This window comes from Candoia aspera, chromosome 5 (assembly GCF_035149785.1).
Source record: "Candoia aspera isolate rCanAsp1 chromosome 5, rCanAsp1.hap2, whole genome shotgun sequence".
Classification (NCBI taxonomy): domain Eukaryota; kingdom Metazoa; phylum Chordata; class Lepidosauria; order Squamata; family Boidae; genus Candoia; species Candoia aspera.
The window spans coordinates 9,870,821-9,898,776 of NC_086157.1; the positions used below are offsets into that span (position 1 = coordinate 9,870,821).

A 27,956-nucleotide genomic window follows, 5' to 3' on the forward strand; every position below is an offset into this window, starting at 1 on the left:
ACATCCAGATAGAAGTTATTAGTGGATGCTCAAACCCTGGCCAGTCTTGATGGTGATGACAATGACGATGATCATCAATAACAACAACATTATTTATCATTATGATCGTGACAGTTGCTAAGTGCTGGCTACAAGGGTAGTGTTATACTTTGCCTGTATAAGATCAATCAAAATGATTAGTATTAGGTCTGCTCTTTCACTCTTCTGATTTATTTCTGTTGGATGCAGCCTTGAAGAGTTCCTGGTGGATTTTGTCTGTTATGGCAAACAAGTAAATTTGAGGAACGTTATAATTAAGAAACAAAAAGGAAAGTTGTCTGCTTGTGCAGTTCACCATGATGTATGATGCATAACAACTTAACATACACAACTTAATTACACATTTGCATTCATCTGACAAACCTTGTGTCTTTTGTATATACACAGTGGTAGACAGTAAGGTTTTCTTTTTGATTTGATTTCTTTTTAGGTGGTGTGTGCTTTTCCTTTGAACCCATGATTAAACTGCAACAATATCTTTCCCTTTCCTTTTTTTCAATTTCCCTTCCTTCCCTTTTCTTTTATACCCCTTCAAATAACAACATTCAATTAACTCTTCATGGATTTATCTGACATTTGTAAGGAGAGTGTTTTCAACATCTTAAAAGTATGACTAGGCCATTAAATGCTGAAGTAAGTAATGTTTTAATGAGTGATCTGTAATTACTTTTAAATTAAAGGTTTCTCATTGCTATTGTTTAGGGTATAAGTAGCACATAGATCTTGTTAAACACTCAAATCAAGCTGGATTTTGTTAAATGATGCCATCTATTATAGTGCTTTAAATAATGACTGGTGTCAATCTAAGTCAAGTCAATAAATGATTCTTTAGCATTTGAGCTTGCATGAGTGTATATGTATGCATGTTCACAAAAGGAAGAAATTACTTGTGAATTATCTGCATTCCAGAGCTGACACAGTTGGGGAGCTGTTAGAAAGTAAGCATTATTTTCTGCTGCAAATTATGGCGGTGCCAAATATGGTTTGTAGCTGCAGACAAAAGGTAGCCTCTTCTTGCAGCTGGTGCCATCCCATTGACCATGGCCTGGAAGGAAAACATGGAAATGTCAGTAAAAGAGTAAATTAGAGATCTAGAACTCTTTCAATAGAGAGGGAGAAAAAAAAAACCCTACCTCTCTTCACAGAGATTGTGGCAACTTAAACACTAGATTTATGGTTGCCTGAGCTTTTGGGAAAGCTGATAACCTGTTTGTGAGGATGACTGCCAGCCCCCTCACACATCAGGATGCGGCTTTCCTTGCTTGCCTGTTTTTTCTGGAGTTGGGCTGGTGAATTTGATTCCTTCTCTCCGCCATCTTGGCTGCACACATGTTCCTCCATTTCCTCTTTCTTCTTTACACAAGTCCAGCCAATGCTATCCTCCTTTTTCCCCACAAAGCTCAAGAATCCTTTGTGTTTATCCAAGGGCACTTTGGTTTTGCACTATATTAATGCCCATGGATTTACTTTTTCATAGTCAGATGTGTTTTTTATCTGGTACACTCCCAGAAAACAAGAAAAGGCATACCCAGTCAACTACTACTACTTATATACTCGGAAACAATAACACTAGAGAAGAAATACTTAAACACAACAGAAGAAAGTAGTTGTCAACAATTGGTCCATGTAGATTCCAGAATTAGGAAATAGAAGTTTAAATAGGTATCACCTTCATAAAGATATCAACATAGGCTGGAAAACTAGGACTGTGGGTACACAGTGGCATTGCAGGCCTTTGGGGGCATAAAGCAGATTCACTAACAATAATGGGAGGAGGGAAAGAACCCAGGGGAAAACATAAAGGTAGTCCTCACTTAACAACCATTTGTTCAGTGATGGTTTGGACTTACAATGGTGCTGGAAAAAACGACTTATGACTATTACTTATGACCGTTGCAGCATCCTGTGGTCATGTGATCACTATTTTCGACCTTCCCAGCTGGCTTCTGGCAAGAAAAATCAATGGGGTACCATGTGATTCACTTAAGAACCACGTGGTTCACTTAATGCCCACAGTGATTCGCTTAGTGACTGCCACAAAAAAGGTCATAAAATCAGGTCAGATTCACTTAATGACCACTTCACTTAGCAACCAAAATTCTGGTTCCAATTGCGGTTGTTAAGTGAGGACTATCTGTATGTACTTGAACTACTGCCTCAATGTCTGCCACAGAATTAAGAGCCCCTCTTGGCACCATGAGGACAACCTTTGGCTCTGCCTCCCATGCATAACTCAGTCCACAAGAACCCACTTCATTTTTTAAGACTTGAAAAAAAAAATTGCTCTAGGAGAGCAAAAAGGAAAGGGGACCTCATTTTTGCCCCAAAGATAGCCAATCACTGCTACTGTCCACAAGGGTTTTAGATGCCAACCAGGGGAACTGGCTATGTACAGGAAGGTCTACATGGGACTCAGGTGGGACATACAAACATCCCAACTGGATGGCAGATGCAGCTTTGGATATACTCACAAAATGGTAGAAGTAGTCAGAAAACAGCAAAAGCCTTTTGTTTGTTTGGTCCTTTTAGACTAACAAAGGTATGTTCAAATAATTCTTATAACAGCTTATTGTTTCCTTTATGTTCAAACTTTTGTTGTTGTGGGAGCAAATTAACAAGGTTCTTCCATCAGAATTTACCCCTGCTCACATTGAGTATTCCTGCTTTTGCCCAGCAACATGTACTGATTTTGTTTTAACTGCTATTACCTTGTTTATAAATTTATCAGATATCAGAGAAGCATAGATGCATACAAGCCTGGGGAACAGAAATTTGGCGTTAGGCTGCATTTTAAAGTTTTGCATTAGGCTTTTACCAAAGGAAACTTGGAAGCGTATCTGAGGGATTTTCCTATGATTCAGAAAAAATGCACACAACAGAATGATTCCCAGATAAGCCAAAATAGTTTTGGCAATATTTCCAGGGGTGGGTGGGTGGGGAACCAAACCCAACACAGCAAAACAAATTCAAGGCACTGAAGCCCCTGACTGGCTGTCTGAAATTTAGAATATGTGGGATTTTCCCCCCAAAGTGAATTACTTGAAATATCAGGTTCCCAAGGAAGTTTTAACAAGACTAAGTTTTCTCAGTGGTCTGTTGGTGTTTCATTTTACTTGGTGGATTTGGTTAGAATTTACTGTGCTTTCTATCAACATCTGGCCTAATTGTTTTCTGGAGAAAAGGGGGACAGATGGCATTTTGTTCAGCTATGGATTCCTCTCTGATCTGAACTAGCTTGATTTAAAGAATGTTTAAAAAATGGCCAAGCTAGTTCAAAATAAACTCAGAATTTGTGAACCAGCTTTAAACTTCTTAATTGGGGAGGAACGGTATAGCTGAATATTAATTGCATTAACAACATACTGAATAGCCCAAGCCATCTCCAATTCTAAGGGCATTTCAGTCTTGCAAAGTAAATGCTATAGTACAAAGTCTTGGGAAGTAAAACCTTCACTGTAACTTAAACCATCTACTGCTTGGGAAAAGATCAGAACATGCAATGGTTATGGGCCATATTTACTGTGGTACTTGAAATATTTGTGGAGAATACCTCCTATATTGATATTCAAGCAGAGATGAATATTCAGGGATAGGATTTGCTTAAGTGCTCCCTCAACAATATGAAAAATTGAGCTTAGTGGACGCTGAATGAAATTTGCCGTAGTGCCATCTGTCCATTGAAGAGGGCTACCCTGCAGAAAAATAAAATAGGCATTGAATGAAGATTGGCTTATCACTTATCCATAATGTAATCGGTTCAAGGAATATTCGTATTAGTTAGGATCAAGACTGAATAGCAAAGGGGTTTTTCACAGAGGTGCATCCCAGTGTCTCTGGCCTGCAGTCAGGTATCCGTGGTTGAAAAGAGCAGGGATGAAGCAGGCTGCATAATTTATTAGAGGGAAGAAAACATCTGCAAACAAATTGAATTGGGTTTGGAGATGTTTAAACACTGGTTTGGCCAGAACTAAAGATTATATGGAAAAATGGGGGTTTCTCCCTGAGGGCAGGGATATTTGCTGCCAATGCGGCAATATTCAAACAACTACCCATCTTTTAGGGACGCGGTGGCGCTGCGGGTTAAACCACTGAGCTGTCGATCGGAAGGTCGGCGGTTCGAAACCGCGCGGCGGGGTGAGCTCCCGTTGCTCGTCCCAGCTTCTGCACACCAAGCAGTTCGAAAACATGCAAATGTGAGTAGATTAATTGGTACCGCTTCGGCGGGAAGGTAACGGCGTTCCGTGAGTCATGCTGGCCACATGACCCGGAAGTGTCCTATGGACAACGCCGGCTCCAAGGCTTTGAAACGGAGATGAGCACCGCCCCCTAGAGTCGGACACGACTGGACTTTACGTCAAGGGAAACCTTTACCTTTACTACCCATCTTTTACCGTGCCCTTTGGGACCCACATGCACACAGAGTGACTTATTGGTCAGAAGCACCTCTGCCATCAATGTGGCCCGGCATTGGGCTATAGTTATATAAATTTGATATTTTTATTAAATGTTTTTAGCTTTTTAAATTTTAATTAATACTTTCCCCCTTTCTATTTCCTGCATTTCTGACACAAAACGAGACTAGATGAGAATTGAATTGGGAGGAATCTGTTTTCAGCAAACTTCAGTTCTACCAATCTCAGCTGAACCTTTCAAGTTGCTGTAGCTTAAAGCTGTGCTCCATGACTGATAACTTTTTCTTTTCATTATTAATGACAACAAATATGGCTTTTTTCTCTTCAGAGTGCTGAAGAACTGAGTTTTGAAGTCCAAGGTCTGGTATACCAGATGAATGAGTAAGTGGTGTCTGCAACAAGACACAATCATGACATCAACAAGATGAAACATGTTCAGCAATATCATCATACAAATGCTGCCGTTGCATCCTTGTGTCCCAATGGGTTGAGCAAGTATGTAAGTCTCAGCCCCACTAGGTAGATCAGACCAGGATATCAACTCCATATCAGCTCTGCTCTACTTTTATTGAGATTGGTTGTAACAACAGGATTTCCCTCAAAGTCATCTTCCTTACTCTCTACAGTAAGGCACAGTGTTTGTGTGATGATGACCTCCTGTGCTTTTTGTCATTTGCTCCCTTTGCCAACCTGTGAGGATCCCCATGGAGGGTGTGGCTACAGAGAATCCTAAAGGTAAAGGTAAAGGTTCCTGTTTAGTCATGTCTGACACTAGGGGACGGTGCTCATCTCCGTTTCATGGCCGAAGAGCCAGTGTTGTCCGAAGACACTTCCACGGTCATGTGGCCAGCATGACAGTCACGGAAATGCTGTTACCTTCCCTCCGAAGCGGTACCTATTTACCTACTTGCATTTGCATGCTTTCAAATTGCTAGGTTGGCAAGAGCTGGGGCGAGTGTGGGAGCTCACTCCGTCACATGGCCCTTGGGTCTCGAACTGCTGAACTTGCAACCTTGTGGTCGACAAGCCTGGTGTCTTAACCGCTGAGCCACCACGCCCCTCACAGAATTCTTCCTATAGCTTAATTCAAGCATTACAAATCTGTAAGCATGAAGGGACCATCAGTCCTTTCTCCTTCACTTCTGACCTTCCCAGGTTGAATCAGGAGGTCTGAAGGGAAGCTTGAATGGGGAGTTCTGGGAGTTGAAGTGCACAAATCTTAAAGCTGCCAAGGTTGAGAAACACTGCCCTGAACCCAAATTACAAAGAAAATGATCATCACATTCAGGTGAGTGGAGTTACTGTGTCTCCCTTCAGAAACTCTCACTCAACACAAAGAGGCTGAAGGCAGAAAAGAGGGATGGTGTGGAATTGCCTTGGAGGTTCTATACTTCTTCAGTAGGACTGGTTTGTCTGAGAAAATGTGTACCATGATGACTCAGACACTATATAAATATAGTTGTATTGTGCATATACTACCCATTTACTGGGAAATAATATAAACACAAAACCATTAAATTAAATTTATGACAGTTTGCACAGTCCTTTATTCCTTTTTGAGAGGGAAAGGCCTGCTATCTATCGAACAGAAGCAGTAATGGTGTTTCACCCCATTTTGAAGACCCATGGAGCTAAACCTGTAATTGAATCGAATCTGAAAAATATGTAAACAACATTTTTATGCAGTATCATACACAATACCATATATATACTTGTAAAGCAGAAATGCAACTTCTTCTCATTCATTCATTCATTGATTAATTGTTACTATTAAGAAGTGGAGCTCAAGGCTGCCAGCTGTTTTTAGGGTGGGACGCACCTGTTGGTGATTTCCTCCTGTCCAAAACGGGAGTGGTTTTTGTGCTTGGTGAATGGCCAGTTTCACCAGAAAGGCATTGTGTTGGGCACTTGGAACACTAGTCAGATGTCCACCTGGGACAAAGCTTTGACAAGTCCGCTAGAAAGTAACGATTGGAGAGAGGAAAATAAACAGAGAAAGTGTGAATAGAAGGTGTGACTCAGAATGGAGTGAGTGTGAAAGGAGTGAAGAAAAGAGGAAGGAGGGAGGGAGGGAAGGAAGAAGGAGGGAGAGAAAGGGAAGGAAGAAAGGGAAGGAGAAACAGGGAGAAGAAATGAAAGGGGAAAAGGGGGGACAGAAAAGAAGGATGGAAGGAGGGCAGAAGGAGGGAAAGAGGGAGGGAGGGAGAGAAGGAAGAAAGGAAGGAAAACAGTCAAGCAAAACAGAAGAAGAAGAATGTGGGGGAGACAAAAAATAAAACATTACATGAACCAACATGTGTGAAATGTCAGATGGTGCTAGAGAGCTCTGGCAATACTTCCCCCCCCCACCTCACTGAAAACCCTGAAGTTTACATAGAGAGAAAAATAAAGTTCTTTATGTTGCTGGTGGCAATGGTTCCTTCATGAAAACTTCACATTGTAATTATGCTTGTGTTATTACTCCACAGAAGCATGTGTTTGATGTGAGATTTGAGTCTGTCTAAACTCCCTCTCATCCCACATATCTCCAACTTTGCTGTCTGCTTTGCTTTACAAAAGTTGAAGTAATACACTACCCCCCATCTTATCCTGCCCTCGTAATGGCTGTAGAAATGCCAACTATAGTGGACATTTTCTCTAAGCCATTTTATCTGGAACAAAATGTGGGTTTACAACAGACTGAATAAAAGCAATGAATAATAAAAATTTTAAAATGGTGCATATAACCCTGATGTTAATATCCTGCCAATCCAGGCTGAAACAAAATGAACAATAAGCAAAGTGCATTCCCAGATGGATGCACAGTCAAGAAGCTGTCCTGCCTTTTAATCTGCTATTTGTAGTAAGAAAAAAAGAGCTGAAATGAGCATAGCTTCATCCACAATTTAATCACAGATATGAAGGTAGACCTGGTATGTATTACCAAGAGCTGGTTGAATGAAGGGGGTAGGGAGGTGGGGTCACAGACATCCCTCCAACTGGATTTCATGCTTGGTGGCCAAATGTGAGGCCTTGCTTGGGATGCTGGACCAAAGGGAGAAACTGGAAGTCCATCACTGGCCTAACTCATGTGGCTGGTCATACGCTACATCTGGTATCCACCTTCGAGCAGATATGCCATGACCTGCTTGCTTTTGGTAGACTTTTCCATCAGTCCATTGACATGGAGAAATCACTTCCTTGGGACAGTTGGCCTTACTGGAGCTGCCAACCTCTGCAGGGAGGAGAGACTTCTTAAGATGGTCCACCTCAGGCCACTGATGGACACAGCAGGCTCCCTGATGGCAGTTGGGGAGCTCCCCAGCAATCTGTAGAGTGATTCTGTTAGGTGTCTTGTTGACCACCAAAGAACAGTTGTGGATCTACCAGGATGTAATGCATGGGGTGCCTGATGGTGGGAGTTTTTTGTAGCATCCCCCTTCCTCTGAAACATCTTGCCCCCCACACCCTGATATGTATATGGCCTCCACTCTTATGGCCTTCCAGAAGCTGCTGAAAACATGGCTTATCCAGAGGGCCTTAGGATCCCCTACATATTGTGATGACACTTCTTAGTTTTATAATTGCTAGCTTTGAATTTTAATCCTAATTTAATTTTTATTTGTAACAATTTCTGTAAACCACATAGACTCCAGCTAATTTCAGGCACTTAGATAAATTCTACACATTAATAAATAGGAAAACTTTAGTATCAACTAAGGGATGAAGTCATATGGATCTCCCTTGAAGTTCTGTGAATGAGACAGGATGTTTGTCTAAGAAAAGCCTCATCAGAAGAGGGCTGTTTGGAAGATGCCAATACCTCAGCTTCTGCCCATGATAGTTGGTTCTGAACATACATGTAGCAGTTCCCCATGTAACTCATCCAGCTAGCTCGACAACCGTCTTGGCAAAAAGAGTCTTCATTTTCTAGAACAGAGTCAGAAACCAGGAGAGCCTCAGGCTTCACAGAAGGAAGTTTGTTTCAAACATCAATATTTAGGAAAAAGGACTTGTGACTGTAATGCTTGATATGTCAAGCTCCATCACCTTTAACAAACATCCAAGCAAACAATAAAAAGAGAACCACCCCAATCCAGTCCCCCAAAGGGTGAAAAGAGCCCAAATCAGACATCCACAAATCTTCTTACAGAATTCAAATACCATATAGAAAGGGACAATTAAATTAAGATAGAAGGTTGCTTCCAACTCAAGATCAGCTTCAGATGTCTTCATGAGATTTTTCAGCTTGCTATTCTTGGGACTCCCCATTCTAGCCTACATCCCTGAAACTTTCATCAAAAGATGAATCAGACCCTACCCTGCTCAGTTTCCCAGCACAGATGCCATCACCCAGGTGCTGTTGCTTGCAAGGACAATTACAGTGAAACTAAAGGATGATTAATGAATACTACAAGAATGGAAGTAAACTGCTCATCATGTGACTGTCAATCCACTGTCTTGTTCCACTTAAGATGCTTAACCAAGCCAGGTCAAGACCTAGCAGATACTGTTGCACAACATACTAAGCTTCATTAGAGTTGACCTTATTTAGGTGTCTTATCTCTTGCATGTTGAATGAACCCAAACCACTGGGTTCCTTGAAGGTTTGATGTAGAGCATGAACGCGCCCCCACCCCCAAAACAGATTACAGCAATCCAGTAATCCGGTGTCTTTTGCTGTGTGAACTCGGACAACTGTGATCATAGCAAGACACTTTAAATGAAATTGAAGGGCATGGACGTATTTTAAAGCAAATGGACTGATAAACAGGCGGAGCCAAGGGCCAAGGGCCCAAAGAAGTACATTGCTTTTCAGTTTCCCTGCTCATTTTCCACATTGTTCCCCTCTCTGCAAGAACAGTGAATTGTCTTCTCTCTGAGAGTGATTTTTCAAAACTGCCCAGAGCAAAACCAGATGTTCCTTTAAAAAAATTGGATTAGTAACCATGATAGTTTGGGCTTAAAGAATTAAATAATGTGTGCGAGTCCTCCAAGTTCCAGTGGGACTGCAGGAAATGGAAACTAATTACCACACGGGGTCTGGGTGTGGCTGTGAATGGAACTGCTACCACAGTTGATTCACCTTTGACTCCTGGCAAACTGCAGTTCTGATAAAAATGAGAAGGCACGCACACCATTCTAATTTTAAAAATCCTGCAGAAGACTGATATTGCTAATCATGCCATTAATTTATCTTTTCTAAACAAGGCGTATTTCAACAACCACTGCCACATGTCTTCTTGCTCTGGCTGTATTATTGCACGTACTGTAAATTTCCATAAATCCTCTTCTGTATTGGCCATGTTGGCTAGGGATTATGGGAGTTACAATACATCCATCTGGTACAGTGGGTATGATTCCACAAGATCACAAAGCCCTTGACTCTCACCTTCAGAAAATGGGAGAAGCAGTGTGGTCAGGAAGAGCCCCAGAAGAATCTGCAGCTTCATTTCCACGTCGTAGTACAATGTTCACCTAACATAAAGCAAGGACCACTTAAATAAAAACTGAATTTCTGTTTCTTTACATTTTCACTAGCGCTTGAAATTACATTCATATCATTCCAGTCTTCAAAATTGATTTTGTGGGTTTAATTAACGATACACCCACTATTATTTAAGAATCTGGTTCTTTTCAGAAGCAGATTATGAAGTAAATGTTAGTAAGGTAGCAGCCTCTTTAGATTTCATGGTAAAGCAGAAGAATAGGTAAAATGGCTTTCCCAACACTTTGCAAATGTTTGCCAGTTTGGGAGGCTAAGGATGGACAACCTCAGATCAGGTGCCACCTCAAGCATCCAGAGCACCTCAAGAAAGTCCCACCCAAATTCAGTAGCCAAATGGCTAATTCTTAGTAGCCCAAGATGAAGTTCAAAATGGTTAAAGTGGAAATAGGTGATATTAGGAGGCAAGATACACAAATTTCTGCCTTTAGATCCCCCCACCCAAATGAGAAGTTTAGAATCAACCTGATGACATCACCACATCACCTGACATGCACCCTGTGGTGATTGACTGAGGTGGACAGGCAACAGTTATCTACAGGGGTGTCCACAGGGGGAATCAAAATGTCAAGATGGGAGCTGTGACCTTGTTTTATGTGCAGCACTTTGTGCAGTCATGGCTGCCATCTGGACATTTTGCAGACACACTGACACACACGCCCCACAGAGGCCCTCGGTTATCTAGTTTTGACCCAGTTGCTTTGACTGATAACTAGAGAGCAAACTTTCTCTAAACTGTTTTCTTTGGGAACATCTGTACTAGAGAGAGGGCACATGCTTTGCATGCATAAGCAGTCATGGACTTAGCAGTCTTCTGCTAACATATTGCCATTCATTCTGGAATTGCACAATTATAAATTGTAATTATTGAATACATTTCCATGTACTTATGGAAACCCCTAGATGTGCACCAAATGCTCATATGGGAAAAAGCGTCCACCTCCCACATAATTTAAGTGTTTTCAAATGTCTAACCCAGGAGTTTGAATTGGGCCTAGAAGATAATTAACAATTTGTGCAGCTGTCTGGAAATTAGCGCAAGGTGTCTGGATGTACTTATGCCTGTCAATCAGTCACTGGCTCTTCAAGGACCACCCTAGAGAAAACACTCTGCAATAACCTAAGTTAGACTGTAGGGCTTCTGGGGACAAGCGAATACCTCTTTGGTTTTCTCATCCCTCATTAGAGATACCTTATCTGAGTCGCAATAGCTTTGCATGGCCAATAGATGGCAGCAAGGAGACCCAGGGACTTCTAACTTAATGGAGTCCTTGGTGCTCTCCAAGCTTGGTTCACACGACAATAATCTTGGTACAGAGCACTTCTTTTCTTCGGTACCTTCAAGAAACTTTGTTCCTAATGCTTAGATGGCTCTTTCACTTATCTGAACCTCACTAAACTACCAAAATGGCTTCCAGGCTCTAAATTCTGAAGTATAAAAAAAGACAATTCAATTGTAAGCTTATGGAATGTTTTAGAGACAGTTTTTGTCCCTAAAAGGATATCGAGAGCATGCCAAAAGTTCTGGGAAAAATGGTCCTAAACCCACTCAAAGTTGGGTGGGTTTAGGACCATTTCCATATGAAAAGGCTTGAGATGTGTTGGTTTAGGAGAAGACAAAAAAAAAAGACATAAAGAATTGGCATGACAAAGATTTGTACAATTGTGCAGGGTGAGGAGAAGAAGAGTAGAGGAAAAAGTGTTGGGCCATAACACTAAAACATGAAATAAAATTGGTTGAGGATAGAGAAAAGAAAACATGAAATAAAATTGGTCGAGGATAGAGAAAAGAAAACATATTTCTGGAGATGTTGCCTAGTCGGGCAACGAAACGTGGGCAAGCCAACAACCAAGCTCAGAGAGCACCAAGGGCTCCACAGTTCAACCCTGAGCTAAAGATATTCTCTTCTATTGGTAAACGATATTTCTGGAATCTATCAAGGAATTTCCTTTGCGAACAGCTCCTCTAAAATGGGAAAAAGCAAGGTAATGATGTTTGCACATCATTGTAAGTTATGTTCATTAAGTAGAACCTTTGTGTTCAGAAGCAGCTTTCCTTTGAGTATCAAATGCTGGTGAGCAAACAACAGGGGAGAATTTTCTAACTCTTTTGCTTATGATTCCAGCAAGGACCGAGCAGCCTATACTCTGAATGCTCAAGAAGAGTTTCTTTCTCATTACATACCAATGGCTGTTTAATATTAATTCCTAGACTGCTATATGGAGATTTGTGATGGTAGTGGTGATGTAGAGAAGAAGCTTTTAAACAGCAAGAAGGGAATAAAGTCCATGGTAAATGCATGCAATTAAATAAAGCACGCATGTAAAGAAATACCTGTTCCACAGAAGTACCTGTTTTGTAGATATTTTCCTTTCCTTTTTCTCCTGTAGTCAGTAAGAGCACTGAGTGCTTTTGTGACTCCTATATATAAGGAGGCTAATGAAAAATGCCTCAGTTTTTATGTACTTTCTCCTTGTTAAGCAAAGGAAGGTGGGTACCTGTCTTCGGCTGCATTGTTGATTTTGCTACTGATCCCTAAACCTTTTGGAAGCCCACACCTAACATTTATTTTGCTGTCACCTATCAATACACAAAGCAGGATGTGATGCAGCCAACTCAGCGGGTGCCATGAAAGAACAATACTGTTGCAGTGACAAGAGAGACAACTCAAATGCTGAACGGCCACACCTGTTATCAAACCAGCCTTTCATACCTGCAGGACCAATGTCTTTCTAAGACCATGTCACAATCTACAACCCAGATGTGGTAGATCCAAAGTGATTCCTTCTTCTTTTCCTATTGCACTATAGGCTAAGATATATTTTTGCCCAAATAATTTCGGTGCTGTTCATCTTACAGTTTATGGGTGGTAGGACTGCATTTCTTGGGGTCACCAATGTAGTCCACATTAAAACAGAATGGATCCAAGAGATCTACTGTATTGAAGGAAATTTGGGCCTGACCAAAGAAAGCACGTCTTCACACATAATCAATTTACAGTACCTGTGAAATTCATTACCACTACTAGTGATGGCCATTAAACTTGGATAACTTCATAGAGGACAGGTCTATAAGGTCTATCATCCTGAAGGCTCTATCTTACTTCTGGGTTGAGGGCTTTTAAAAAATATTTTTACTGTTTTATAACAACAAAAAATGTACAAAATAGAACTCCATCAACAGCTTGATTCTTAAACACGTTCAGTTTTGATCCCACAATATTATTTTATTCACTCCTTCCATTGACAGAAATCTAGTTCAAAGTTTGAGAGAGCACACATTTTATCAAAACCGTCTTTGATGTCTGCTGGACAAGTGTCTTTCTAGGAACTGATAGTAATATTCTTTGCAACAATCTAAATGTGGTAGATCCAAAGTTCTTTAGGCATTGATGCTGTAACTTTCATATTTTAGGAATGTAATTGAATATCCCAAGCCTCATGTGGTACAGAGTGGTAGGCGGCAGCATTGCAACCAAAACTCTCCCCACGACCCGGGTTCGATCCCAGCGGAAGCTGGATTCTCCCTTGAGTAGCCGGCCCAGGTCGACTCCGCCTTCCATCCTTCCAAGGTCGGTAAAATGAGCACCCAGCTTGCTGGGGAAGGTGACCACTGGGGAAGGCAATGGCAAATCACCCCTCTATAGTCAGCCAAGAAAACATCACGGAAGTGGCGTCCCCACAAAGGGTCAGACATGACTAGGTGCTGGCACAGGGGACCTTTCACCTTTCACCAGTTGAATAATACATGAATATGTTTAGATACTAAATTTCTGTATTAACAATATAAAGAACATATTGTTCATATAGAACAAGCAGAGGGCAGACCTTCAAATTTATTGCATCTCCAACTTAAACTTTTTAAACATCTGTTGAAGTGTCCAATACACCTGAAAAAGAAGATTTTGATAAATTAGTCTCATGTCAAGATCACAAGAAACATATCTGACATATGTTTTAAAACTTCAGATCATTGACTTGTTAGCACTGGATACTTCAGTTCTTTATTTCAGATGTTTTGTAAACTGTTATCAATGTAAGATTCTTCAGCTGGATACACATTAATCATTGGACTGACTTCTGAAAAACCTTTATCTAATATTCTCAATGTTTTAACAGTTTCCAAGGCTGCCAATAGGTGAGGTCCAAACAGATCTCCTATATTGCCATTCAGCAATTTTAGACAGGGCTTCTAATATGTCAAATATCTTACAGGTACCTGTATTTGTAAACTGTTATCAATGTAAGATTCTTCAGCTGGATACACATTAATCATTGGACTGACTTCTGCTCCTGCTCACCTAGCAGTTCGAAAACATGCAAATGTGAGTAGATCAATAGGTACCGCTTCGGCGGGAAGGTAACGGCGTTCCGAGTTGTCATGCTGGCCACATGACCCGGAAGTGTCTATGACAACACCAGCTCCAAGGCTTAGAAACGGAGATGAGCACCGCCCCCTAGAGTCGGATTCGACTGGACTTCACGTCAAGGGAAACCTTTACCTACCTTTACCTGTATTTGTAAGGGACGCAGTGGTGCTGCTGGTTAAACTGCTGAGCTTGCCAATCGGAAGGTCGGCGGTTCGAATCCGCGTGACGGGGTGAGCTCCCGTTGCTAGTCCCTGCTCCTGCCAACCTAGCAGTTCGAAAGCATGCAAATGTGAGTAGATTAATAGGTACCGCTTCGGCGGGCAGGTAACGGCATTCCGTGTAGTCATGCCGGCCACATGACCACGGAAGTGTCTACGGACAAACGCCGGCTCTTCGGCTTTGAAACGGAGATGAGCACCGCCCCCTAGAGTCGGACACGACTGGACTTAATGTCAAGGGAAACCTTTACCTTTACCTTACCTGTATTTGTATCTTACAGGTACAATTAGCAACAAACTGATCTAAAGCATTAACTCCATTTTCAGCCTATATTTTCCAAAGAAGCCTTTTATCCAGCTTTTAAAAATAAACATATGTTCCTGTGTAATCCTCAGTTTGGGTATGTCTTCTTGGATGTTACAATTCTGCTCTGTTAAACCCTGGTCCAGAGCTTGTTAATAATGGAAAGCTCACAATTTCATATGCAAAAACCATTAACAAATGAATGAGTTTGTGAAGCCCATACTGTTTGTTTTGTTGGAACTTTACATTCCAGGGGAACATTTCAATCCTGACTTTATTGCTCTTTATTTGAGCAATAAAATAGCATGCAATCTGTGTTTTCCCAGGCTAGATCGCAGCACTATCCTTTCTGTTATAGCCATATAGTATAAACAGAGAGAAGGTGTGGGATGGTTTTTAATTTTCTCTCCCCTCTCCAAATCATTGGGGAGTGTTTATGCTTCTTTGTCAGGTTGTTACCTGTGACTAGGAAGGAATCTCTGAGTCAGAAACATGTGTGCATCTCTCTCTCTGTCTCTGTGTATGATTGATATCCTGTAGGACACTTGTAGCTTTTAATTGGAATTTTCCCATTACATCTAGAAATTGGCTATTGCATGATGTGGAACTGTATTTCTTTATTTAATGCGATGATCAGGCACTGCAGAATGAAATTAAGATTCTGGTCTATTGGTCTTCCTTTCATGAAGTGGACAAATACCTCTGTCCGGTTACTCTAAGGTGCAAACCTATGTTAGGTGGAACGACATACTCTTGTGTTTATGAACAGACTGAAATTTATCTGATTATTGAATAACATCTGCCATTGTGGAAAGTATCTTAGTTCATTAAAGACTAGGGCATTGATACGAAGGAAAGCATCAGTAATATCAGTGGGACTGTTAATATCTTTGTTTATACCTGTCGATAATTCTTGTTTGCTATCCTTTCTTAGTAACACAAGCTGATATCCAGGAAAAGCAGAGATTCTGTTGCTTATTTTATTTTCCGCAACCAGAATTGCAGGAAGTTATCACAGGACACTTCTCACTGAGGAGATCAAAATACACCAGGGCTGTATCACGCCAGAATTCGAACAGAACTTCATGTGATAACAGGTTCTTCTGTTAAAAAAGTTACATATAGAAAACCAGCATTTCAGAGGGAAAGATTAGCTTTTTCGACTTGCTGGTTTTCTTCATACAAAGAGTTCCTTGAATAAGGATGACTCAGCCAATAGAACCACCACCTGAAGTCTGATTTGGTATAGGTCATTTCTGGGTAAGAAAAAGCTTTAAAAGAGAGAGAGAGAAAAGGATCACATTTATATTTACTCTTGCTTCCTTAAGCAACTATCCTTTCAGGAAGTTTAAGACTGTGTTCAAGCTCTGGTTACACAAACTTCACTTTCCTGGGGCCTTTTGTTAAGCCTGATTCTAACATTTAAGTCATTAAATACTCTTGGGTGCCACTGAACAACAAACAGAATGTATTTGCATTTTTTAATCATACCTCTGAGTGGATGAATTTGGTTGGGAGTCAAATATTTATCAAGATGGATGAAGCAGATCCTTATTTTCTTTCTCCTTACTTTATAGCCAGATACACTTCCACTCCATTAATTATCAGAAATAGGAAAGCATTATAAAATAATTCTGAGGTTGCAATCCTATGGCCAGAGGATTCATCCCAAAGGGAAAATCTCCAAGTTAAGAGGGAGAGATCTGACTTTAGCAGGGAAAATCCAACCTTGAAAAGCCCTTAAAGGGGAGTGTAGAGATGGGGCTGGAAGACCAATGGGCCAGAAAGATGCAACCGCCACAATGGTGACCTAGGAAAATATCGGCATCAACTCTACAGCTAGCAGTTGGAAGAGAATGGTTCTTTTTAAAAGGAAAATTTGGAAAGTGAACAAACAGACTCAACAACGAAACACAAAGATACATGTTAAACCAAACTAATTGAGAAGGAATATGGGAGAAAGAGGCATGCAAGATCTTTGTAGATAACCCCAATAACCAGTGGGGCCAACACTGATTGGAGAGCTGAAAGTCAATGGACCAAGAAGGCAGTCAGTAGCCTCAGAGGGGTAATCGCTGTAATCCAGAGGGGACTATCCTTGGGAAGAATACAGAGGACAGGACAATGTGATTATCAATTACTGCTTTATTCCTGGAACATACTGTTGTTGGAATTTCCTGCTGACACTTAACGTGCTTTTGTTTAAATCATCTAACAAGAAGTGTTATTTTTAAAAGCAATTCCTTTGCACCCCTCCCTACACCTCTTCAGAGAATGTCACCTTCTGTCCTGGTAGATGCTGGAGCAGAAGAGTTGAGAGGAACAGAATCCTTACTTACCCAAGGTAAAATTCTTTCCATCCCCTTCATAGCTGCTCTGCTTTGAATCATGTGACCACAAGGAGGGCTCAGAATGAAGCAATTAGCAGCATTTAGAGTCCTTGCCCAATCTTTTCCCATAGGGGGAAGTTTTTTTATTTTGTTTTTCTCCACAGCCCCTGCCTGGATCCTTCCCAGTTTTGAGTTCTATCTTTTTTTTTCATCTGGCTTCTCTCCACTAGGTGCCATTCTAGAATTATCCAGTGGACAAATAGGCAAACAGATAGGCAGAGTCTTGAGCCCTCTTTTTAAAATTTCTTTCCAGGAAACACAGAATAAAAGGGAATACTTGAGGCAGGGTTCTAGAGCAGATGAACCCAGGTATGTTGCAGATTAGATATCTGAAGACAGTGCTTCAAACTGCGTCACTATCAGAAGGAGGAGGACCACTGCTTACCAGCATAACTTCTACTGTTAGATCTCTCCCAACCTTCACCAGCACCAGTGTTCTGGGAGAAAGCAAGGAACCTATCCACAATAAAGACAGGAACATAACTTCATACTTTCAGAAGACAATGAGGATTCAGAGGAGTGGGATTCAACCTGTGTGGCCTTGTTATTTCTCAAACTTGATAATAATTGTGTTAGGGCAACCAGATCATTCTGCCAAGATTTAGATGACCAAAAAGACTGCAGAGAAGATTCAGAGGCAGCATTAGCTCTTTGCTGTCCTCTAGTGCCCATCTGAATTTGTGTAACCCAGATCTGGTAGCTTTATATGATAGCTTCAAGTAAAGATGCTATTTGATCTTAGTAATCAAAGGAATAACATTTGGTCTGTATTTTCTCCAGAAAGAGTAATCAAATGGCATTTTGTCTGGAAATTCAGATGGAGTGACATCCGTAATTCAAATCTGTTTGCCATTTTATTTTACTTTATTTTATTTTATTTCTCAGTTGTGAGATGGAATTGTAGCGACATAGCCAAATCCTTCCATGAAAAAATGCCATGTGGGTCAAAGAGGATTTTTGCTAACAAACAACCCCAATTCGCAGTGCTCCAAATAGTCATCCCGTATCCGTTAGGTGGCAGCTGTCCCAAACTGAAAAAGAATTTTAAAAATAAAAAGAAGAAAACCTTCCACGTTGGGTATACAACATAGGATAGAAGAGTGTCATGATGCTGTTTTTCTCAATTTTTTTTTAAAAAAAAGGAAAAACAGACACAGTGCATATATTCACCAGTGAGAAGATAACATTTCTTCTTGATATTGGTCTGCTCCAGTTGTAGGCTACTACAATTTCTTTACCCTGGGAGTGGGCTGGGCTAGAGAAGACAGGCCCACCCCAGTGTACTCCACCAAAGATATTGAAGCTCTTCAGAAGAGATTCATAAAACAGAGTGGCCATTTGGAGAACCGTCAAACTACCCTTCTCCTGCCATTCTTTCATCGTCTATGGCAGACTCTAAGGATCCTTTTCATGGGGGGCGGGGAACAACTGCTAGAATTAGCATTACGTTCTCTTCCATAAGCCCCTATTAGTACTTAGAGATAGCTAGAGACTTGAATGCAGACTTTGGAAATGGCAGAGAATTAAGGCTGAAATCCCTACTTAGCCCTGAAGGTCACTGTTGATCGGTTTCTCCCTCCTACAGTGCCAGGGAGGCAAACTGAAGATGCTGGGCTGTGTGTGTGTGTGTGTGTGTACCCTGTCTATCCTCTATCCTGTATCATTATCTATCCATATTGCCTGCCTGCCTGCCTGCCTGCCTGCCTGCCTGCCTGCCTGCCTGCCTGCCTGCCTGCCTATCTATCTATCTATCTATCTATCTATCTATCTATCTATCTATCTATCTATCTATCTATCTATCTATCTAACATGTTACCTGCCACAGAGAAAAAGTGGGCAGAAAACTCTAGCACGATATCTACAAATGAACACTTCAGTGTAGTATGCTGTTTGCCCAGTAATATTCGTCATCTGATGGCCCAATTCTCACAATATTCTCAACAGGAGAAGTGTTTTGGGGGAGCACCCAGAATGGATTAATTGACCTAGTCATCTAACCCCAAGGAGGTTATATTTAATCTTAAATAATAAATAAATATAATTAACCCTAAATAAATAAATAAATAAATATTTGACCCGGTTGTGTCCAGCTACACTAACTCCACCTGATCACACTGTTAACTCAGTTTGACCCTGGAATCTTCCAAGAAAAAGAGCTGTAGAGAAAGAATGGCTGAAGAAACAAGCATCTCCAATGTGTGACACATTGGAAGAGAATTGGTTGCCGTGGCCAAATCACACCTACTGCTTGGTCATTGAGAACGGGTTAGAGATGGAATGAAGCCAGCACAAAGGCTAGTGATTCCTGGGAAAAGTAGGACAGGGACATTGTATTTTCAAAACAATGACCTTGATCTAGTTAGTGTGATTGTATGTTGCCAGAATCACTAGGAAGGAGTTGACAGTGTTGGTGGCTGACTGGGGTAATCATGCTATGGAAGGGGGCCACTGATTGGAACATCTAGTTTGTACGCAGTTTTGAGCACCCAAAATAATTCTTCCAAAACATCCTGGTTTTTTTGATGGGGGAAGATCTCACGCTGAGCTGAGGACTCAAATGATGGACGTCCATTCCTCTTCTGATAAACACAAATTAACTTATATCCACAATGTAACCCCACTTTTGCCCACTTTTAAGGTACTTGCTAGGAGAAAAGCAAAAGTTTAATGGTCAGATTTATGCTAGTAGGAACAAAATGAATAAACTAATCTCCAAGTTGACAGCCAGTCAAGAGCTGCTTCAGGCATTCAGCCAAATTCAGAGTCTCCTCCATCCACTTTTTCTCTCTCTCTGTGTGTGTGTTGCCAGGTTATTAGTCAACAAAACAGAAGGTACCATGATGGTTCTTGCAAGATACTGAATCTAATATTAATAACTGTCTGGTAAAGAAGAAGTGCTTCTGCCTAGCAGGGGTGAGTCAATAATGGATGAATTATATTTTATATTGAATCTTTCAAATCCAGCTATGTGGAGGAAGTTGACTAGATATTTGCAAGTCAATGCCTACTTTATTGCATGCTTTAGCTCATGTATATTTTAGCTTCAGCTGTCACAGACAAACTATTTGAATTGGAGGTAGGAAGAATTATGCTTGCTTTGGCCCCAAATAAAAAATAAATGTATTCTGTGCACAAAATTATCATTAGATGCTTCAGTCTGTGGAATGTGCCATAGTTCATTCTTATTTTCCCACTTTTCTTCTGCAATATTTGTTTTATTCTCACAGCCACCCTGTAAGAGAGATTAAACAGTGACAGAGATTAGCCCAAGGTTATCTTTTGAACTTGGAGTGGAAATCAGAACTCAGGTAGCCCAGTTGTCAGCCAGGCAGACTAACCGCAGTCAGGTTTTTGCAGAACTTAGACCAAACTGTACACTTCTTTCTATGATTTATGTTCTTTAAGATCATAAATAGAGCCACCCTTCTAACTGTCATGTTCACTGATTCAATGTAGTTTATACATCGTAACGTTTCACATGCCATGGCGCTGACGCGCGTTTCTGTTTGGGAGGGAGCTGCTGTGAGACCTTGTACCAAGCTCTGTATGTGAAATCAGAATGTGTTTGGGTTATGTTCTCTGCTCAAGGCCTTTTCCCGCAGACCATCAGAAACCATTAGGAGCACCTGGGATTGTGAACTTGGGAAGATTCTACGGGGGGAGGGATCTCATCTACACCAAGGGTTTTTAGTTTGCATTTGGCGTGCTTTTATCATTCTCAGCTTTCTCTGTGATCCTGCATACTATTCTTTAATAAATCAGATATCTTTGAATTCCTGCTCATGAGTCTGATGGTGTTTTAGAATAGGCAACCATTACACTAACTGGTATTTTTCAACCCTTCCACAGCATCTTTAGCACGGGTGACAAAGATTGTACCAAGTATTTTTCTACTAAATCAAGCTGTGCTGCCCTTTCTAGCTTACTTCTCTGAACTCTAAAGGGAGGTGGTGACATTGAAAGCAGATTTTAATATATCTGCATAGATTCAAACCATTTTAAACTGCATGGAACTAAATAAGACTCCATGTGTGTGTGTGACTAGAAAGAGAAGATGGTAGTTTGGGTTCTATCTGAGGTCTAAAGTCCAACTTAGACATCTAGGGGAAGGAGCAAGGATTGGCATGGAGACAAAACCCTGAACATTCGAATTCAGCATCTTGTCTCCTACAACCAGAAGCCCACCGGAGCAATCATTCTTGAGACCTTAGCGTTCTAATTTAAAAGCTTTTGATTAAAAAAAATACCTTATTATAGTTATGGTGAAGCAAAGTTGTCAATAAAGGTGGAATTGCAGTCCAGGAAGACATCAGCTTGGACTCTGCATAAAGTCCAATCTGTGGAGAGACAGAGACAGACAGACAGACAGACAGACAAGAGATCCATGTTACAATGAAGGGACACCACTGATTTTAAAAAATAAAGCCAGGAAGCAAATTTAACTTTTGTTTCGTTTTACAATCAGCAGCTCCTTTCCTGCCTGCAGTTTGGAAAGAGTGGAGATGGGAGAACATCAGAAACAAAATCCTCGCATGAGCCACTGTCCTAAACTGCCGCGCATACAAGTTCCTTCCACTGAATGGGGCTCATTCTTAATGAAGGTATCTTAAGTTGAATTGGTTACTTGATAGCCGACAGAACCCTGAGCCAAATGCTTCCACTCTTCTGGGCCTTATGAAGTAAAATGGACATTTCTCAGTGCTTGGAAGAGTGTATCTTGATTCACAAAGCTCCTTTAACCATTGAAATAAGCACATTTTTGAGGACAGCTCCAACATAACCGTTGGATGATTCCTTAAACTGCCTGTTTTCACAATTAGCTCAGGGCATGTATGGGTTAGTGTGTTGTGGGAATACCGGATAGGGGTCATGCCTGGGGCAAAACTAACTCCATCCAGTCAGTCATATTGAGGGATTAACTAAATATAGTTGGCTATTCCATGTTGCCCATTATATAGAGTATGGAAAATGACCTTGATGGAGATATGCAGGAACCAAGGCAAAAGGGGCTGAAACACTTGTTTCTCCCTTTTCATTATATTGTTATAAATCTTAATAATTACACTGTTTCAATACAATGATATTTGTACAGTACTGATTAAAGTTATTAACATTCTATTGTTTGTATAATTTCGAGTATTAGAAATAGAGAAAAAAGAAAAATATATTCTATCCATGTTAATTACAATTTAGAATATCAATCTTACATAAAATTTTCATACAAAAACTGAGTATACCATTAGAAAGAAGAAACTACTGCAGACTGGCCTTCAAAAAGTTTGTTATACAGTATAGGTTTTGATCTTGAGCTGATTGCTTAATATTGAAGTCCCTATTGTATGATTGCTTTATATATACATATACATATATATATGTGTGTGTATATATATACAATATGTATATGTATATATAAAGCAATCATTATATATATGTGTGTGTGTGTGTATATGTTTGTGTGTGTGTGTGTTTTATGTGTTAATAAAAGGAAAAAATAGATAAGCAGATCATATTTAACAAAAATTAAAATTAAAATACCAAAACATAGTTTAAAAGAAAGAGGGAAAAAGAAAAAAGAAAAAGAACTCTTGGGTTTCTGATGCCCCCATTTTTGTTCATCTGCTAATTTGAAGCCAGAGTGTAAGTGACTATATTTGCCATGCTGTGTGATCCATTGTGTGTCTGGGGACCATTCTTGCTTAATTTGGTTAGACTTCTGTTGTGTACATACTGTACATGAAATGTTTTTTAAGTCCAAAATGGCCAGATTACATTCAGAAGCAGCTCAGACAAACACCTCCCTAATTCACTGAACTATAAGAAAAGGTGGTGCAGCCAATTGGACTTGCACGACTCAGTTATTTGAGCCAATCTCAATAAAAGTAGTTTTAGCCTTTCTGTGGAGTCGATTTCCCAGTCTGGTCTACCTAGTGGGGATGACACCTACATGGTCCTCCAAGGAAAAGAGCTAGAGGGAAAGAGTGGCCGGAAGAACAACTGTCTATATTATATACAGTGGTCTACCTAGTGGGGATGACACCTACATGGTCCTCCAAGGAAAAGAGCTAGAGGGAAAGAGTGGCCGGAAGAACAACTGTCTATATTATATACAGTGGTCTACCTAGTGGGGATGACACCTACATGGTCCTCCAAGGAAAGAGCTAGAGGGAAAGAGTGGCCGGAAGAACAATTGTCTATATTATATACAGTGGTCTACCTAGTGGGGATGACACCTACATGGTCCTCCAAGGGAAAGAGCTAGAGGGAAAGAGTGGCCGGAAGAACAACTGTCTATATTATATACAGTGGTCTACCTAGTGGGGATGACACCTACATGGTCCTCCAAGGAAAGAGCTAGAGGGAAAGAGTGGCTGGAAGAACAACTGCCTGTATTATATAACTCATAGCCAGACCTGGCAACTCCCTAACACTGGTAGCCAGCAGTGGGAGGTGACTAATGCAGTCTGGATAACACTGATGCAATAGCTGATGGGACACTAGCATTTGCTGGAGAAAGTGGGTGGGAACTCTGAATTCCTCCAGTGGTAATTTTGGCCTGATTTGGACCCTGCTGCCAGACATATCAATAATGAGATTTGATTGGGATAATTGGACAATTAAATTAAGTAGGTGGGACCCACTGTGAGTGTAGTCCTACATTTTCAAGATATGACAACTTCTTAGTAAGAAAAAGAGATATGGTTATTTTAGATCATAATTATTGTATCCCATGTGGAATCACCAGTGAGAGAGGGGATTTTAAAAAAAACAAAGAAACCTATTGTGTTATATTTGAGATGTGCTTTCCTGAAACAGCAGAGACTTAAAAATAATTCTGCAGCAGGATAGGATTGCTGTCCACCGTAACAGGGCAAAGGAAAACGAGAATGTTTTCAATGTGCTTGATTGTGTTACAGTGGACAGCAATCCCATCCTGCTGCAGAATTATTTTTAAGTTTCTTCTGTTCCACTGTGCTGGCACTTGGTTGGAAACTTACTGGTGAGTGCAGTCAGGCTGAGCAATGTCCACTTTGAAGAGGCTGTTCCAAAGCAATGCCGGCTTTTCCTACAGAGAGTGATAAATGCCCCCTTTTTTCTCTTCCTACAGTTCCAACCTGACATTTAGGAGCTGCTCCATTCACACAGAAAAGCATGGGGTGTGGCTTCATGTTTATTCTCCCCACAGCCCAAGGAATGATGGAGAAGAGACTTGAGGCCTCCTCTTTTTCATTCTGTTGCTTCAGACATTTTGAACGCAGCCCCAAATCCTTAAAAGGATGCAGGCAGGTAGCAAAGCAAGGAGAAATTGAGAAACCCAACCGTTTTTCTTATTTGTGTTGTGAGGAGGGTGGTCAATTCAGGGTTGGCCCGCTTGCCATTTCTAACTAGACCAGGCTTTGCTTTGCAGGGTTTGAAGAAGGGACAGAGGTGCTACTTTTACAGCATTTTGAGCATCTATGACAGCCAAGGGCCAAGGGAAGCGCTGTCCCGTCGGTATATGATCAATCTTCAGCGCCAGAATGTGCTGGGTGAGTGTCAGCCTTGCATCAGCAATCCAGAGAAATTGGAGAGCGGCAGAGAAAAGCTGGGGATTATGAAGTAAGGTTTATGGGCCGTGAAGGCGCATCTCACTCACAGCCGGAGCACACTGTGGTTTATAGGCAGGGTTCACACAGCCTTCAGCCAAGAGCTTTGTTCTTCTCAGCAGGGGCAGTATGAATAACGGGAAGAGCATTAGTGTGGGTCTGATGTTATTTATACCACATTCATCTGCTGTGCATTTTGTCTTTAGTGCCTATCCACCAAAATGCTACAAACACACCCCAAGACAGCTGAAAGATAAATGCTTTGGAATGAATATTTAGCTATCACAGTGGACTCAAAACAAGAAAAATCAAGCCAACCGGCTTCTCTGAAATGCATGAAGTATTCTTCATGCATATTCCAATCTCCAGGCTTTAGAACTGAAGACAGGAACCTTCTCCAGGCCAGTCCAGAGAAAATTCCTGATGTGAAACTTGAAAACAGGATTTGCATCTGGGGATAATGGGATTCGTCCTGTGATCTAGAATAATTGGCTTTCCCCAGGTTTTTCAGTCATCATCCGTGCAGTGTTTTTGCTTCAAGTTCATGAACATTTTAGTAGGGCTGGAAAAGACTCCTGTCTGAAAGAGAACAGCCATCTGTCAGTGATAACGCTGAGCCAAACTGGGGTGGAGAATGATTTTGGGGACATGGGTTGCACACCAAAAATAAGTATAGAAAAAAGCAGGTGGGCCAAAATGGTGAAGGTCAGTGGGGCCAGAAGGAGAAAAAAAGAAGAAGAAATCAATCGTTAATAAATTCAGTGTATGAAGAGATAAATTCTCAGGCAGGAAAGCATGTTCTCATTTAAATTTTTGCCATCCCTGGCCCATTTTTCCTGCAGGTTCAGACATTTGGTGTACATGCTTGGCTGAGGAATCAAAGGGATGAAGCTTCCATCTGTGGATTCTGACTCTAAGTCAAATTCCTTCCCCAACATAACAATACCAATATTTTTTCTTGAACTAGTATAACATTGAAGTGAAACTCTACTGAACCAGTTTTATTTAAACCAAGAAAGAGTGCAATTTAATGTCTAAAGACAGTAATTCCAAAATATTTAAGTTCATTCCTAAATCTTAAATAAATACCATCCTTGATATGACAAACCAAAAGAAAAATGCAAATAGGAAATGCAACAATTAATATATCTAACTGGGATTTTATTCTTCTGGAGATTAAGTCACTCTGTATTATTCATAAATTTCTACTGAATATCATTCCTTACAAGTTGCTACGAAGGTTGCTGTTATTATGGCATAGAGTATATGCCATAATAAACGAGAAGTGGTAATAGATACTTAATTTTAGATTAAAATGCTTGATACAACATTTATTTGAAAAAGCCTTTTAAAATGGAAGGGTTGGGGAGTCATACACAGTTGCAGACTTGATCATCTTACTTGACCATGTTCTTAAAGATAAAAAGGTAGAGCGGGGATGTTTATTTAACTGGGTGGTTCCCCACATTTTCTGAATGTTTATTTAGTGATTCACAGCTGCAGAAAGTTTGAGAAACACTGATCATGCTAATATCATCTACACCAGTCCTACCCAAATTAATGTTCTCTAAATAGGTTAGAATTCAGCTCTGATCACCCTTAGTGAGCGTTGGCTATCATGGGTAGGGTTATATGAACGGAAATAAAATACATGTATCTAGCTGAACTTGCCTGTTCTCAAAAAGCTGTGCAGGATCTATAAGCATTTGGATGCCAATACTAGTAATTCCCAGAGCTCTAGGCTAGTGTAGTTGGAAAAAATTCTCTGGAAGAAGGTGATATTAAATTGCATGTATTGTGGCCTTGAAAACTGCATGGATGTGTTCAGAAAGTCACCAGGACTCAAGGTCAACCTGACAGAGATTTACCTGCACATGCAAAACAGCTGTCTAGGGTTTCAGGCAGGAGTCTGAAGAAGCCTGGGTATTCCTACATCCCTATGCTCTGTCTCTGAACTATTGTTCGCTTGGTTGCAAACCCTGTATGACTCTGGAAAATCTTAGTGTTAGTTTACTTGTTCTATGAGTAATGAAACTGTGGACAAAACAGAAGCAGTTACCATAGGGGTAAAATTGGAGGCAATTTCTTCTGGGAAGTGATAATACATTTACGGTTTTATGTTCTGCTGAACTTTGATTGATGAAATTAGAGGCAGCCTTCAATTTAAATTGGCTTTGTTACAAGTGTACAAGATAACTGTCCGCTATAATCCAGCCTGACTTTACCCTTGCTCTAAGAAATGGCTCAGTCTGTCCCAGGTTGGTTTGTCTTTAAAGAGAAATCTGATTTTCCCATCGTTTTGGAAAGTAGACTGTTATTCTAAACAATACTTGATTATGTCCAATGGCAGGGTGCTTGCTTGCGTAAATTATAGAGAAAGAGGCAGATCTAAAAGGAATCAGAGAGAGAAACATCTGTCTCACAATTAAGGCCGCACAAACTAGGTCTCTCTCATCTTTGACTCCTACAATTATTGAAAACCATGTCACATCACCACAGGACAACAGCTGCTGGTAGAACATTCTGAAGCTCTTCCTGCAATTAGGGTTGTTATTTTCCAACTCTGCAGTCTATGCATGGCAGGGAACCCTTTTCACTCCATCAACTTTTATGGCCGCACCAGCTCATGCTGTCTACTGTGATGGCACTACACTGGTGGTTCAGTTACCCTGGACATTTTTAGTTTTCAGGCCAAAGTAGCAACTAGCTCACAGAATAACAGATCAGTCTCACCCTTGTCACCTTCCACCCCTCTCTCCACCAAAATCTGATGTAGTTATTTGAGTATTGGTCCACCTGACAATTCTTGACCTCCTTTTCAAAAACATTTTTAAGGGCTCATCACAAAGCGGCAAGTTGAATATTATGCTTCCTACATAAAAGATTCAAAATCCTACAGAAGGTCAAAGCTAGGAGGAACATCTTCCTTGAAGGCAGACTGCAGGAGAGCACAGCTGCATTTCTGTAATTAAATATGAATCAAAGAAGCCACAGAGAACTCTCACACAGCAAGCAAGGATGAATCACTGTTTGGTATTATGAAAATGGGACACTTCACCTCCTCTTGGTCCAATGTTGCAAGATGCGATGGACACACCTACTCTAGATGCTGGATGGTACTTATCACTTTTTAAAATGGATGTTTTATTTTATTT

The 27,956-nt window shown here is 40.7% G+C and overlaps 2 protein-coding genes across 2 annotated transcripts; one reads left to right on the forward strand and one right to left on the reverse strand.

The window, feature by feature from the left end:
* Window positions 1-1,001: 1,001 nt before the first annotated feature.
* Window positions 1,002-9,736, reverse strand: LOC134498284 (snaclec bitiscetin subunit beta-like). The gene is given in 5 exon segments (XM_063304361.1): window positions 1,002-1,084; window positions 3,590-3,731; window positions 6,271-6,408; window positions 8,254-8,457; window positions 9,701-9,736. Coding segments are annotated over 5 exon segments (603 nt in total).
* Window positions 9,737-21,720: 11,984 nt separating this feature from the next.
* Window positions 21,721-27,773, forward strand: FAM216B (family with sequence similarity 216 member B). Its single transcript, XM_063304362.1, has 3 exons — window positions 21,721-21,819; window positions 24,624-24,744; window positions 27,637-27,773. Exons 1-3 carry the CDS (start codon window positions 21,721-21,723, stop codon window positions 27,771-27,773), a joined length of 357 nt encoding a protein of 118 aa, XP_063160432.1.
* The last annotated feature ends 183 nt before the right edge of the window (window positions 27,774-27,956 follow it).